Raw genomic sequence first — 15,889 nt, 5'->3', positions numbered from 1 at the left:
GTGAATTGACTTGGTAATAAAAAACTAAGGACAGATGTGTTTACAAAAAGAACTATTAGAAGTAATAGATGACAAAATTGTGTAGTTGAAAATGTGTGTTTTTAAAGAATTACAACACCTGGCTGGGTGCTGGTGGCTCACGCCTTTAATCCAAGGCACTTTGAGAGGCCAAGGTGGGAGAATTACTTGAGCCCGGGTTCAAGACCAGCCTATGGAACATGGTGAGACACTCAACTGTCTCTATAAAAAATAAAAAACTAGCTGAGTGTGGTGGCACACGCCTGTGGTCTCAGCTACTCGGGGGGCTGAAGTGGGAGGATCACTTGAGCCCAGGAGGTCGAGGCTGCAGTGAGCTGTGATCACGCCACTGCACTCCAGCCTGGGCAACAGAATGAGACCCTTTTTTTTTGAGACCCTGTCTCAAAAAAGAATTCCCTACTTGTGAAATAATAATAATAATATTAAATGCTGATTTAGTGCTTACTATGTGCTAAACATCTAAGGGCTTTATGCATATTAATTCATTTATTCCTCAGAGTACCCACTTGGAAACTGAGGCACAGAAAAGTAACTCGCCCATGGTTACACAGCATGTGGACTTGAACAGGAATAGTCTGAGCCCCGAGTCTGTGCTAACTGCTATGTTGTAGTGTTTCCCATGAGGGTTATGCACTTACCTCATAGCGTTGATGTGGGAAAAAACCAATAAAACCAACATGAAGGCACCTTGTCCAGGGTGAACATCCAGTAAATGTGAAAAGTCAAATTAAACTGTATTCCCACTAGAAACAAATAATCATCTTAGCTGATTTACGATCTACTCCTACTCATCATAGACTGCTCATATGTAGTCATTCAGTTTCTACCCCACCAGCTGGTTGTCTCTTATGTGGGAAAGTGAATTCCATTTGGAACCACAATTAATTTCTTTAATTAATCAAATTAACCAGACTTGCCTGCATGAATCAATAGCTCATCAGTTTGCATACATTTAAAAGAGGGTTTACTTGGCTGATTAAGCATGTGCTAATTAAACATGTGCTGTGAAGGACTCGTCAACCCATGTAAAAGAAAATCAGTACAGCCAGGTGCGGTGGCTCACACCTGTAATCCCAGCACTTTGGGAGGCTGAGGCGGGTGGATCACGAGGTCAGGAGTTCAAGACCAGCCTGGCCAACATGGTGAAATCCCGTCTCTACGAAAAATACAAAAATTAGCTGGGCATGGTGGTGCGTGCCTGTAATCCCAGCTACTCGGGAGGCTGAGGCAGGAGAACCACTTAAACCTGGGAGTCTGAGGTTGCAGTAAGCTGAGATAGCGCCATTGCACTCCAGCCTGGGCAACAAGAGCGAAACTCTGTCTCAAAAAAAAAAGAGAAAGAAAATCAGTACAAAGCTGTGCCCCAGTAACCTACCCATCTTGTGTCTTGATTCTAGTCTGAGACTATACTAAGTCAAAACTCCCTTTCATGCTAGTGGAAATTATTAAAGCCACAGAAGCCAGACTGGTATCATTTCTGGAAGTGATGACGTGGGCTCCCCTCCCGACATTCTTGTGGATGACATTTCCACTAAAGGTCTTCCCAGAAATGCTTTAACAGAAGATCTCACTAATTCACTAGTACCCACTTACCCCTAGGCAACTGACTGGCTATTCCTTAATGGAAAGTACCTCTTTCCAGTGGAAAGATGGCAAGTTAAACTTACCCATTCCAAGCACAAGCCTTTGTTCAAGAGGAGTTGTAAGGAAATATGCCTTGTGTTTTAGGCTAGTATTATTAGAATGTTAATTTGAAAGTGAAAACCTTTCACGTGAGGAATGTGATTTTCTCAATAAGGCATTAAGAGTGGTCTTAGGAAGATGATGCATTTCATCTTAATACAAAAGAAAAGAAGTCATGTCTGTATGTGGAAAATTCACCATCTTATCTCCTCTGGGTTTTCCACAGGCCCGTCTGCCTGTAAAATGGATGGCCCCCGAAAGCCTGTTTGAAGGCATCTACACCATTAAGAGTGATGTCTGGTCATATGGAATATTACTGTGGGAAATCTTCTCACTTGGTAAGTTGGGCAGCTGCTGGCCTCCCTTGGCTCCTGGCTTTGCATCCTCTGCTCTCTCGGTGCCCCCCCACCCCTCCCCCCAACACTGATGGGTCTTACATGTATTGCAGCCCATGACTTCATGTTTATTTGCTGGTGTCCTTTAGCCTGTCTTCCTCACTGGTCTATAACCTGCTTGAGAGCGTGAACCGTGACTTCTTTTTCCCAACCGCAGCCTGTGTGCCTGCAACAGTGTCTGGCACATGGCAGATCTCAATACGTGTTTGTTAATTGAATGAATCAATAAACAAATGAAGAAATGGATGAATGGCTGCAATTGTCTAATGTTTTCCTCAGGTGTGAATCCTTACCCTGGCATTCCGGTTGATGCTAACTTCTACAAACTGATTCAAAATGGATTTAAAATGGATCAGCCATTTTATGCTACAGAAGAAATGTAAGTTCAAGTCAGACTGTAATTTGGTTGAAATCAGAAAGGTACAGTCTGTCTGCTTCCAAATGCATGACCAAAAAAAGTGAAACTCCTTAGTGCGAAGTGTATAGGATTCTTTTTTTAAAAAATAGAAGTGAGGTCTTGCTGTGTTGGCGAGGCTGGTCTCAAACTCCTGGCTTCAAGCAATCTTCCTGGCTCAGCCTCTCAAAGTGCTGGGATTACAGGTGTGAGCCACCACACCTGGCTGTCTGATTCCATTTTAAAAGGAAAAGAAAACTCTTTGTTTTGGGAGTTTCTGAACAAAGCTGAACCTTTCCTGTCCTCAGAGGCACCTGCTTCCCGGTTTTAATTCCTTTGCTTGAGTGCTCCATGAAGGTCATTCGATTCTATCCACTACGTCACGTTTCTTTAAATGCATTTCTGCCCATCTGATTTCTCCTTTTGGATATGAATTCAAAATCTGGTAGAGGACTTGCCACAAAACAAACATGCTGTAAATAAGCAGCTCCAGAGGAATAAATGGTGCTTCATTATATGGAAAATGATCCATTTTGCTTCATTCAGACTTCTTCATCTTGTTCCTTGTTCTATTGCTTTTACAGATACATTATAATGCAATCCTGCTGGGCTTTTGACTCAAGGAAACGGCCATCCTTCCCTCATTTGACTTCGTTTTTAGGATGTCAGCTGGCAGATGCAGAAGAAGCGGTATGTAGCAGCCAGGGCGTTATAAAGCTTTATAAAGGAAATTGGTAAATTAAAACACTTGTTGCTGTCTTCCTGTGAACCAAAGGTACCAAGTTGTCATTCTCATTGCAGTTTTTCTGGGTTGCCCTTTCAAAGTTGTGTGGGGTAAGACTTTATTTATTTGTTTATTTATTTATTTATTGAGACAGGGTCTCGCTCTGTGGCCCAGGCTGGAGTGTGTGGCGTGATCATGGCTCACTGCAGCCTCGACCTCCCAAGCTCAAGCAATCCTCCAGCCACAGCCTTCCAAGTAGCTAGGACCATGGGAGGGCACCACCACACCAGGCTAAGTTTTTTATTTTTTGTAGAAATAGGGTATCACTGTATTGCCCAGGCTGGTCTTGAACTCCTGGGCTCAAGCGATTCCCCCACTTCAGCCTCCCAAAGTGCTGGGATCACAGGGCATGAGCTCCTCTGCCTGCCCTAAGACATATTTATTGATAAAAATGTTTTTAGGGAAAAAAAACCACCTTTCCTGATTTCAGCCAAATGATTAATAAATTAAAAGCTCTTAAGAGTTCAGTGCAGTGAAGTAGACAACTAAATAAAACTAAATAAAAATAATCCCTGGCCTCCAGAAGCCACTAGCCCTTTCTTATGAAGCATGAGTGTGGAAAAATCACATGACTCAATCATGCTATATGGTAGCCTGGAAAGAGCATTGACCTGGAGTTCTGAGGGTTGAATACCAGCTGTACCACTCTGTCTCCCAATTGTGTCCATTATAGCAAATCACTTTCTTCTCTAAGCATCAGTTTTCTCACCTGTAAAATGGGTTGTCAAGTTAGATTATCTTTTGAGCTTTGGGGACTTGGAATTTCTTTGCTAACGCTTCCCCCGTCAACACCACCACCTGGTGTAGTGAAAAGAACCATCTCCAGATGAAATAAATAAAGGAGAGAACCTTGGGCTCCTAATACTGAGGTTCAGATCTTGGCTCCATCATTTACTTGATAAGTCACTTAATCTTTTGGGGAGTCTCCTTCTCAGTTTCTTTACCTGAAATACGTGATTAACAAATCTCACCTCATGGAGTTGTAAGAAGGAGTAAATCAGGTGATGTATGTGAAAAGAGTTAGCACGTACTGGGCACTTGGTATTTACTCCATAAAATGTTAGTTAAATATAAATCTGATTTTTAAGTGGATTGTCTGTCCTCCTTTCTAAATTGTTATGAGTCAGTTTTCAGTTCTGTATTCTCTATATAGACCTGGGTAGATAGTGTGTACTTTCCTACTGCTGTGATTTTTTTTTTGAAAATGACATAGAAACTAGGTTATTGTCAGAGAATTAGGTCAAAAGTCCAGAGGAAATGGAAAGCCCCCAGCAGACTTATAGCCTATTGCACAGATACCTATAAACTGTTCATGACACCATAAGGTAAACTGAAAGAAGAGTTTAGAATGAAACAGGAAGTGAGCTGGTAAAGAAAGAATGTATATGTGCATGTATAGCTGTCTAGCTATACACTTTTTTTTTTTTGAGACAGGGTCTTGCTCTGTCATCCAGGCTGGAGTGCAGTGGAATGATCTCAGCTCACTGCAGCCTCCGCACTGTGGGCTCAAGCAATCCTCCCACCTCAGCCTCCCAAATAGCTGGGACCACAGGCACACACCACCGGACCCAGCTATTTTTTTTGTATTTTTGGTAGACACGGGCTCTCACTATGTTGCCCAGGCTGTTCTCAAACTTCTGAGCTCAAGTGGTCCACCTGCCTCAGCCTCCCAAAGTGCTAGGATTACAGGCATGAGCCACCACGCCTGGCTAAGAGAGGCCTGATTGATGTTACTCATTGCATAGTTGGGTGTGGATTTGTGGGGAACTTGTGAGCTGGATGTGAGGACTGAGTAGCATCTTGGCTGCTGGAGAGTAGAGGGTGAGTAGGATATTCCAGGATGAATGAATCATATAAATAAAAGTCCAAAGTTGAAAAAGTAGAGTGGCAAGTAGATGGCTGTGCCTAATATACAGGGAGAATGGGGGAGTAGAGAGGGAAAAAAAAGTGCAAAGTTCGTGTCGGCAGGATGGAGGCTTCAGGACCACTTGGGTCTTGGTTTGAGCTTCTCCTTTCCTGTCCCCATACTCGCAGGATGTCCAGATCCCCTTCCCCGTGTTCAGGGGGCCTGTCAGGTATCAGGAACCGTTGAATGGCAACATATCCATGCATGATTAATCAGCTGAGAGAATCCATGCTTAGGGACAGATGGTTCACAAACTTTTTCTCCCAGTTCCTTCCACTCTGTTCCCTGACCCTCTGTGACCAGTGTCAGAAGCACCCAGAGAAAATGGTAGCTCCTTTAAGCAGGTTAGAAAACAGGCCCCCATGGCCCATTGCGGTGGGTCACACATGTAATCCCAGCACTTTGGGAGGCTGAGGTGGGCGGATCACTTGAGGTCATGAGTTCCAGACCAGCCAGGCCAACATGGCAAAATCCCATCTCTACTAAAAACAAAAAATTAGCCAGGCGTGGTGGCGCATGCCTGTAATCCCAGCTACTCGGGAGGCTGAGGCAGAAGAATCGCTTGAACCTGGGAGGTGGATGTTGCAGTGAGCCGAGATGGCACCACTGCACTCCAGCCTGGGTGACACAGTGAGACTCTGTCTCAAAAAAGAAAGAGAAAGAGAAAGAAAGAGAGAAGGAAGGAAGGAAAGAAAGAGAAAGAGAGAAAAAAAAGAAAGAAGAAAGAGAGAGAGAAAGAAAGAAAAAGAAAGAAAGGAAGGAAGGAGGGAAGGAAGGAGGAGGGAAGGAAGGAAGGAAGGAAGGAAGGAAGGAAGGAAGGAAGGAAGGAAGGAAGGAAGGAAATGCCCCCTCCCCGGGTGGGAGGAATCCAGAGGAACCCCTTACTTAGGGCTCATGCAGCCTGCCTCAGTCTAAGCCAGTCTGAAGGAGGAGAGCTTGGCGTGGGTCTCAGCCATCTTGCCCGCTCTGCTGGGCACTTCTGTTGGTGCAAGGCACAACCCACACAGCCGCGCAGGCAGCCCTGCCCACTCTGCAGAATCCTATCTAGTCCCTTGGTTGGAAAACTGGCCTTGTCACCTTCCCCAGGGTGATCTTCCCTGTTATATCTGTGAAAGGTTTTGTAGAATCTTCTCTCCTCCCCTCCCCTCCCCTCTCCTCTCCTCTTTTCTTTTTTTTTTGAGACAGAGTCTCACTCTGTCACCCAGGCTGGAGTGCAGTGGCATGATCTCAGCTCACTGCAACCTCTGCCTCCTGGGTTCAAGCAATTCTTACGCCTCAGCCTCCTGAGTAGCTGGGACTACAGGCACGCGCCACCACGCCCAGCTAATTTTTGTGTTTTTAGCAGAGACGGAGTTTCACCATATTGTCCGGGCTGGTCTTAAACTCCTGACCTCATGATCCGCCCGCCTCGGCCTTCCAAAGTGCTGAGATTACAGGCGTGAGCCACCCCACCTGGCCCTATTTTTCTTTTTAATTTATTTTTTTTAGACAGAGTCTCACTCCGTCGCCCAGGCTGGAGTGCAGTGGCGTGATCTCCGCTCACTGCAACCTTCACCTCCTGGGTTCAAGCAATTATCGTGCCTCAGCCTCTTGAGTAGCTGGGATTACAGGCACCTGCCACCACGCCTGGCTAATGCATCTTTAGTAGAGACGGGGTTTTACCATGTTGGCCAGGCTAGTCTCAAACTCCTGAGGTCAAGCGATTCGCCTGCCTCGGCCTCCCAAGGTGCTGGGATTACAGGCATGAGCCACCATGCCCGGCCAGAATCTTTCTTTCTGCATCAAGGACTAGGGAAGGAAAAGGGCCCTCAGAGAACCAGAGAGAAAGAGTGGGAAATACATGGAGAAAACATAGGTTAAGGCTTTTATGTCTAACCTCAGCACCAATGGGATTAGATCAGGGAGATCACTGATTACATGATTACCTGTCTAGGCATTTAGACAGTGGTGAACCGATGAAGATTTTTAGGATGGACGAACATGCTTCAATCTTTAAGAACCAGATCAAATATTCTGTGCTCTGCAAAGCCTCCCCCAATTTCCCTAGTCAGATTTCAGGCTGCTTCTTCTGTATTCTCATTAACACTTTCAGCTGTAACTCCATGTGAGACTCAAATCCTAGTGTAGGATGACTTTATATTATGGGTCTCTCTCTGTCGTCACTAGACTTCATTAGCGAGGGTAAGTACTGTTTCCTGTTCATCTTTACACCCCATGGGGTAGTGCTTGCCATGTGATATTAAGTAAATGAATGAAGTCAGCATGAAAGCAAGTTGGAGACCACATCTGTTTGGTTCATCATTATAGACCCCGCTGCTAGCATGATGCTTAGCACGTAGAAGGCGCTCAGCAAACATTTCTGGAATGAGAAAGAAAAAGAGAGCGTAAAAGGAAGTTTGGAAAAGCGAGGCAGAAGATGAGATGTCAGGACATCAGTTGAGAGGGGCGGCAGCAGCAAGGATGGGCACGCTGAGGGAGCGCACTAGGCAGGGGCTGTGGGCTGATAAAAGGGGGCACATACTTGTCCCCTGTTTCAGAAAAGGGGTCTGAACTAACATCACCTCCCCTCTCCTACTCAGCCCCATAAATTATAGGAAATAAGTTTGTTTTGTTTTGTTTTAAGAGAAGGGAGGCCAAGCGTCGTGGCTGACACTGATAATCCCAGCACTCTGGGAGGCTGAGGCACAAACATAGATTGAGCTCAGGAGTTCAAGGCCAGTCTGGGCAACATGGTAAAACCCTATCTCTACAAAAAAATTTAAAAATTAGCCAAGCGTGGTGGTGCATTCCTGTGGTCCCAGCTGCTAGGGAGGCTGAGGTGGGAGGATCGCTTGAGTCTGGGGAGCGGTCATGGCTGCAGTAAGCCACGATCATGCCACTGTACTCTAACCTGGGTGACAGAGCAAGACTCTGTCTCAACAAAACTAAACTAAACTAAACTAAAATAAAAGTGAGGCCATAATTGGCTTTGACAGTAAGAAAGAGATCTTTTTGTGGACCAGAAACTGTGGAAAATCCCTGAGACAATGAAAGCAGTTAAAATTGCACTGCAGAGGGAAAACCCACCACAGAGGATGCCTGGGAAAAACAAGGACAAGGGTAACACAAAGGCAGCAAGAAGTCCTGGGACACTGCAGAAGTTCTGAAGCAGGAGCAGCCACATGGTGAAATCAACATAAGATTAAATGTGGGTGTTAAAAATGTAAGAACGATATGGGTGAGATAGAAATGTAACACATAACTTCTGTTTCAGTACAGGGGAAGAAAATGACCATAGAAAACATAATCAGTCCAACAAAATGGGGAAGAGAAAAATAAAGAGAATTCATGGAAATAGAAAACACAAAATTAGCTGGGTGTGGTGGTGCAAGCTTGTAGTTCTAGCTACTCAGGAGGCTGAGCTGGGAGGATCCCCTGAGCCCAGGAAGTCGAGGCTGCAGTGAGCTATAACTGGGCTGCTGCACTCCAATATGGGCAAAGGAGAGAGATCCCATCTCTAAAGAATAAAATAAATAAATAAAAATTGAAAATACAAAAATAAAACACAAAATGGCAACAATCAGTAAGCCTACTTAGGAAAGAGAATCTCAGAATAAATAAAGTTGTTAACATGCATTGTTAGTGAATGCCACATTCACTAATCTCAATACAATGTAATAAAAAAAATCACCCAACCAAAAAAGCCCCCAAATTTATATACCAAAATTAAAAATCAGCCAGGCGTGGTAGCTCACGCCTGAAATCCTAGCACTTTGGGAGTCTGAGGCGAGTGGATCACCTGAGGTCAGGAGTTCGAGACCAGCCTGGCCAACCTGGTGAAACCCCGTCTCTACTAAAAAGACAAAATTAGCTGGGTGTGGTGGCAGGTAGCTAAAATCCCAGCTACTTGGGAGGCTGAGGCACGAGAAGTGCTTGAAACCGGGAGGCGGAGGTTGCAGTGAGCCTAGACTGCACCATTGCACTCCAGCCTGGGAGTGCAAACAGAACGAAACTCTGTCTCAAAAAATAAATAAATAAAATAAAAATCATGCCTCTTAAGCAAGTCTTTGCTTAAGAAGAAGAAGGGGAAAGAGGGAGAAGGAGCAAAAATGGATATTGCCTATTAAAACCTGTGAGAGTTACCCAAATTCATAATTCTAAATTCATTTATTAGAAAACAAAGAAAAATGAAAATCAATAGCTAACCTTTTTTTCCTCTTTTTTTTTTTTTTTTTTTTTTGAGACAGGTTCTTGCTCACTGCAGCCTCAAATTCCTGGAATCAAGCGATCCTCCCACCTCAGCTTCCTGAGTACTTTTTAAAAATTCTCTTTTGCAGAGATGGGGATCTTGCTATGTTGTGCAGGCTAGTCTCAAACTGCTGGCCTCAAGCAATCCTCCTGCCTCAGCCTCCCAAAGTGCTGGGATTACTGGTATGAGCCACCGCACCTAGCCTGATTAACCTTTCAATTTAAGAAGCTAGGGAAAAAACACACAACAATAAAGAAGAAGGTGGAGAGAGAGAGGAGGAGGAAAATGAACAAAGCAGAAAGAAGGAATTAATAGAGATATAGCCAGATTTAATGACACAGAGGAAGTAGCAACAACAAAATAATAGCGATGATCAGGAAAACCAAAAGTTGTTTTTTGAACTAATAATGTAATTGCTAACATTTTTTGAGTATTTAATCATAGAGTTTACTAATGTATTAGCCACAAAATTAATAACTCTTAATCCTCACCTCAATCTCCTGAAGTGGGTTCTATTATTATCCCTTTAGCAGACTAGTAAATTGAGGCACAGAGAGGTTAAGTAATTTGCCTAAGGTAACATGGTAAATGTCAGACTTAGGATTTGAATACAGCAGTCTGAGTGTAGTCTATACTGTATATTAATATTGTATATCAACAAAGTATACAAATATACTACTAAAGCTACTATCTTTGAAGTGAACAATTAAGAAAAAAAGAAGTTGGGTGTGGTGGCTCACGCCTGTAATCCCAGCACATTGGGAGGCCAAGGTGAGAGGATTGCTTGGGCTCAGAGGTTTGAGACCAGACTGGGCAACATAATGGGACCCCATCTCTACCAAAAATTTAAAAATTAACCAGGTGTAGTGGCGCACACCAGTAGTCCCAGTTACTCAGGAGGCTGAGACAAGAGAATCACTTCTGCCTAGGAGGTTGAGGCTGCAGTGAGCTGTGATTGCACCACTGTACTCCAGCTGGAGTGACAGAATGAGACCCTGTCTTGAAAAAGAAAAAAGCACAAATAAATCACATTCAGATGAAAAGGAAACGATAACTAAGGAAAAAAGAACCATTTTTTAAAGTATAAGAAAATTTATGTACTTCTTTATAATGATACATTTGAAAACCTAGGGTTTGTTTCACAATTTCATAAGGAGAATGTATTTAAAAAGTCATTTAAAGGTCACTTTTATGATGTTATCTGTGGGCTTGTTAAAAACAACAGTGGCTGAGCGTGGTGGCTCACGCCTGTAATCCCAGCACTTTGGGAGGCCTAGGTGCGTGGATCACTTGAGGCCAGGAGTGCAAGACCAGCCTGGTCAACATGGTGAAACCCTGTCTCTACTAAAAAAAAATAAAAATTAGCCAGGTGTGGTGGTACACACCTGTAGTCCCAGCTACTTGAGGCACAAGAATCGCTTGAACCTGAGAGGCAGAGGTTGCTGTGAGCTGAGATCATGCCACAACACTCCAGCCTGGGCAACAGAGTGAGACTCTATCACAACAGCAACAGCAACAACAACAAAAAAAAAAAAAAAAAAAAGGAAAGAAAGGTCACTTAAAGAAATGGAAAAGAGTGATGTATTACAACTATACCCAGTAACTAGCTATGGGAGCGGAAACAGATTGTCAGAGATGGTTCTAGAAACTTCTAGAGAGTGAGACTGGATGAAGAGCACATGTTAGTTAATTCAGGTGGAAGATTGGAAGTGGTATTGGTATTTGTGCTACACAAACTTCATGAGGTGGTTAGAAATTCAGTGGTAGAGATGTACCTTTGGATTCAACAGGTTCAACAAATGCTAACTAACTGCTATGTCTACTTCACAAAAGGCATGCATGAGTAGTTACTGTCCATCCTTCAGGGTACAAGCAAAGCTGTCATTGTGCAACACCTGGTTCACAATGGATATATTTTGGGTCAAAGGATACACACACACACACACACACACACACACACAATTTTCTAGAAAGAAAAGTGAAGTGTAGGAGGCAGTCTGGACAGTTCACACTAAAACTGTCAAAAACAAAGAAAAAGAAGTAGACAGTAACAAGGGCTGTGGGAACGGAACAAATCTATAAAATTTAAATAGAATGCATGATTCCTAAATCATAAAGTTCTTATAAACAAATAGTAATAAAAATGTATCACCTTTTAAAAACTTATTTCTTTTAGAGACAGGATCTTGCTATGTTGGTCAGGTTGGTCTTGAACTCTTGGCCTCAAGCAATCCTCCCACCCCGGCCTCCCAAAGTGCTAGGATTACAGAGTTGAGCCAGTACACCCAGCCTGTATAGCCTTTTATGTATATAAAAGGCAAAGGAAATAGGCAGGCTATTCAAAATGAAAACAAATGGACATAAAGGTATAGGAAAAAGGCCCAACTTTGCAGATAGTGAAACATGTATAGTTAAGGAGATAGAACTTCTTGCTCAGCGAAAGAGAAGAGATGTGGGAGGCTGACATACCCATTGTTCAGAAGGCTCTGGAAAATGTAGAGTTTCCAGGCACCGTTGATAGGAGTAGAAATAAATACAATCTTTCTGCAGGGCAGCCTGGCCTTGTGTATCACAGTTCAAGTATGCATCCTTTTTGATCCAGCAATTCCACTTCTGCTTATCCCAACATCAGACTAGATTGAGTGTGCACTTTTCAGTTTGTTTCGTATAACCTGTTGGTCAAAAGGTTAATTATGATGCATCAGTACTATGGAACTCTAGGCTGCCGTGAAAAAAAAATATGTGACCATCCTTAGTGAATAATGTAAATATGTGACACAGGCAACATATGAGCAGTATAATAACAATATATTGATAATTCAAAAATAAGGTTCTAAAATAGAATATATAGCCTGAGCCCACAGACACAAAATTGTGTGTGCATAGCAAGCTGTCTATAATGGCGGGTACTTGTCATGACTTGTAGCCTTTTTTCTTTTTCTTTTCTCTTTTTTTTGAGATGGAGTCTTGCTCTGTCACCCAGGCTGGAGTGCAGTGGCACAATCTAGGCTCACTGCAGCCTCCACCTCCCAGGTTCAAGCAATTCTCCTGCCTTAGCCTCCCAAGTAGCTGGGACTGCAGGCACACGCCACCATAACTGGCTAGTTTTGTATTTTTAGTAGAGACAGGGTTTCTCCATGTTGGCTAGGCTGGTCCTGAACTCCCAACTCCAGGTGATCCGCCCGCCTCGGCATCCCAAAGTGCTGGGATTACAGGCATAAGCCACTGCGCCCGGCCTTCTACGTCTCTTTCTGTATTTCTCAAATTATCTATATGAATGCATGTTAACTTCATATTTGGGAAAGGAAAGTAAATCTCTTCATTTCAGAAAAAAATATTTAAAAGTCGTGAAACTCCAAGGGAAAACTCAAGAATCAGTCCCTTGTATTAACTCCATAATGAACAGATTTCCTTTTGTGGCCTTTCTCTTTTATGATTTTTCTGCATGGTTTTAGGATTTCTAGAGTGACATTTTATATCTGAGAGTAGACTCAATAATGAAATAAAATATTTGACTATGACTTGATTTCTCCATTAAGAAAAGGACCAAAATTGCTTTTTTAGTTATACAGAATATCCTCTGAGACCTATGCATAATAAAAGTACTTGACTTGTCTACACGTTTCCTGAAAATATGTACATCTATTATATATCAGTTTAAACATTTTAAAAGTGATGTCTAGGCCGGGTGTAGTGGCTCACACCTGTAATCGCAGCACTTTGGGAGGCCGGGGTGGTGTGGGATCACTTGAGCCCAGGAGTTTGAGACCACCCTGGACAACATAGTGAGACCTCATCTTTACAAAAAATAAAAAAATCAGCAGGGTGTGGTGGAGCCTGCTTGTGGTCCCAGCTACTCAGGAGGTTAAGGTGGGAGGATTGCTCAAACCCAGAACATCAAGGCCACGGTGAGCTATGGTTGTACCACTGCACTCCAGTCTGGGCAACAGAGCGAGACTCTGTCTCATAAAATAAATAAACAAACAACAAACAAACAAAAAAGTAATTGTCTATATAGAACAACTGTTTTTATTTAAATAATTTGTAATATGGGCGCATAACGTCTACATCAGATGGTAATCAGTGTTCTGTCTCTTTCCCACATTCAGATGTATCAGAATGTGGATGGCTGTGTTTCGGAATGTCCTCACACCTACCAAAACAGGCGACCTTTCAGCAGAGAGATGGATTCGGGGCCACTCTCTCCGCAGGCTCAGGTCGAAGATTCGTAGAGGAACAATTTAGTTTTAAGGACTTCATCCTCCACCTATCCCTAACAGGCTGTAGATTACCAAAACAAGATTAATTTCATCACTAAAAGAAAATCTATTATCAACTGCTGCTTCGCCAGACTTTTCTCTAGAAGCTGTCTGCGTTTACTCTTGTTTTCAAAGGGACTTTTGTAAAATCAAATCATCCTGTCACAAGGCAGGAGGAGCTGATAATGAACTTTATTGGAGCATCGATCTGCATCCAAGGCCTTCTCAGGCTGGCTTGAGTGAATTGTGTACCTGAAGTGCAGTATATTCTTGTAAATACATAAAACAAAAGCATTTTGCTAAGGAGACGCTAATATGATTTTTTAAGTCTATGTTTTAAAATAATATGTAAATTTTTCAGCTATTTAGTGATATATTTTATGGGTGGGAATAAAATTTCTACTACAGAATTGCCCGTTATTGAATTATTTACATGGTATAATTAGGGCAGGTCTTAACTGGAGTTCACGAACCCCCTGAAATTGTGCACCCATAGCCACCTACACATTCCTTCCAGAGCACGTGTGCTTTTACCCCAAGATACAAGGAATGTGTAGGCAGCTATGGTTGTCACAGCCTAAGATTTCTGCAACAACAGGGGTTGTATTGGGGGAAGTTTATAATGAATAGGTGTTCTACCATAAAGAGTAATACATCACCTAGACACTTTGGCAGCCTTCCCAGACTCAGGGCCAGTCAGAAGTAACATGGAGGATTAGTATTTTCAATAAAGTTACTCTTGTCCCCACAGTCCCCTTCATTTTATTTTTATTTGTTTGTTTATTTAATGTTTTAGTGACAGGGTCTCACCCTGTCTCCCAGGCTGGAGTGGAGTGGTGAGATCACAGCTCAGTGCAGCCTGAAACTCCTGGCCTCAAGCGATCCTCCCACCTCAACCTCCTGAGTGGCTGGGACTACAAGCACAGGCCACCGCGCCCAGCTAATTTTTAAAATTTTTTGTAGAGATAGTGTCTTGCTATGCTGTGCAGGCTGGTCACAAATTCTTGGCCTCAAACAGTCCTCTTGCCTCAGCCTCCTAAAGTGCTGGGATTACAGGTGTGAGCCATGGCGACCAGCCCTCTTTGTCCTTTGAAGCTTAGCACCCTCCCTCCTGTAGGCTTATGAACTTGGTTTGTGCCCCCGCCCCGCCCACCTCCGCTTACACGACAGGTGCCACCAAATTCTGCCTCTTCTTTCTCCTCCACCTCCTGTTGCATGTAGTGGTGAGGGACAAGGAATCTGGAACCGGTCAGCCCAGGTTGGAATTCTCTTTTCACCTGGCCTTAGCTGTGTCATCAGGTCAAGTAACTCAACTTCTCTAGCCTCAGTTTCCTTTTCTGAAAAATGGGACACTAATGGCATCTCTTTTATAGAGTTGCTGGAATAATTAGATGAATTAAATATATACATAGCTTAGAAATATAGAAATATAGAACATAAACATATACATCATGCAGATCAATGCCTGGCACCTCAGTGTGACCTAATAGCATCATTTGTGCCTTCCTTTATAGTTTTAATCCTTTGCCTAGTACCAGGTCACCATAAACTCCCTTAGATTACCAGTCCTTTTAATGGCAGCAGCGGCCCATCTGGAGTGGCCACTGCAAAGATGCCAGCTGCAGTGTGGGAGCCACAGGGGCTGTGCGCTCCGTGGAGCTAGTGGGAGCCCCGCCCCCTTTTGAGATGGCAGGGCGGGAGCCCCACCCTCCTGGGAGCAGCTGCCACCAGACTAGCGGTGGCTGCAGACTTAGACGTCCCTGCGCTCCCGGCCGGGGAAGCCCTTCCTGCCCCCACTGCTCACAAGTGTCTGCTCTTGCTGCCTGGCCTCTTCCCACTCCTGGTGGCACTCAGATTTTGGAGCAAAGTTGAGGCTGAGCCCCTGCACTGTCGCCACCCTGCCAGGTGTGTGCGCACTTAGGGTGGCGCTGACATGCCAGCCCCCTGCTGCCTTGGCCCCCTCTGGACTTTGGACACCAACCAGCACAGGAGGGAGGCCAAGCCGGGGCTGAGGGTGGCTAGGCATGGGTCTGCAGGTGCCCCTCAGCAGGAACAGTCTGGGCACCGTGGATGACATAATTGATGGAAGCAGGAGGCAGATAGGCTCCTGGGCAGAAGGAGTCAGGTCCCCAGTGAAGCCCCACCTTCAAGCCAGGGACTGCCCGAAGCATGGGGGCCAAGCTGTCAGTTCCAGGTGGGGT

At 44.0% G+C, this 15,889-nt stretch overlaps 1 protein-coding gene across 1 annotated transcript in view; it reads left to right on the top strand.

The window, feature by feature from the left end:
- FLT3 (fms related receptor tyrosine kinase 3) overlaps window positions 1-14,438 on the top strand; it is a 97,672-nt gene extending 83,234 nt beyond the window's left edge. The window contains exons 21-24 of the mRNA XM_509601.7: window positions 1,949-2,060; window positions 2,397-2,496; window positions 3,096-3,201; window positions 13,539-14,438. Of these exons, the coding sequence (XP_509601.2) occupies window positions 1,949-2,060; window positions 2,397-2,496; window positions 3,096-3,201; window positions 13,539-13,661 (441 nt within the window). The 3' untranslated portion in view covers window positions 13,662-14,438. The remainder of the gene's footprint in view (window positions 1-1,948; window positions 2,061-2,396; window positions 2,497-3,095; window positions 3,202-13,538) is intronic.
- The last annotated feature ends 1,451 nt before the right edge of the window (window positions 14,439-15,889 follow it).

Source organism: Pan troglodytes, chromosome 14, assembly GCF_028858775.2.
Source record: "Pan troglodytes isolate AG18354 chromosome 14, NHGRI_mPanTro3-v2.0_pri, whole genome shotgun sequence".
NCBI lineage: Eukaryota > Metazoa > Chordata > Mammalia > Primates > Hominidae > Pan > Pan troglodytes.
Note: the sequence above shows the minus strand (reverse complement) of the source record. Positions and strands in the feature narration are given on the sequence as shown.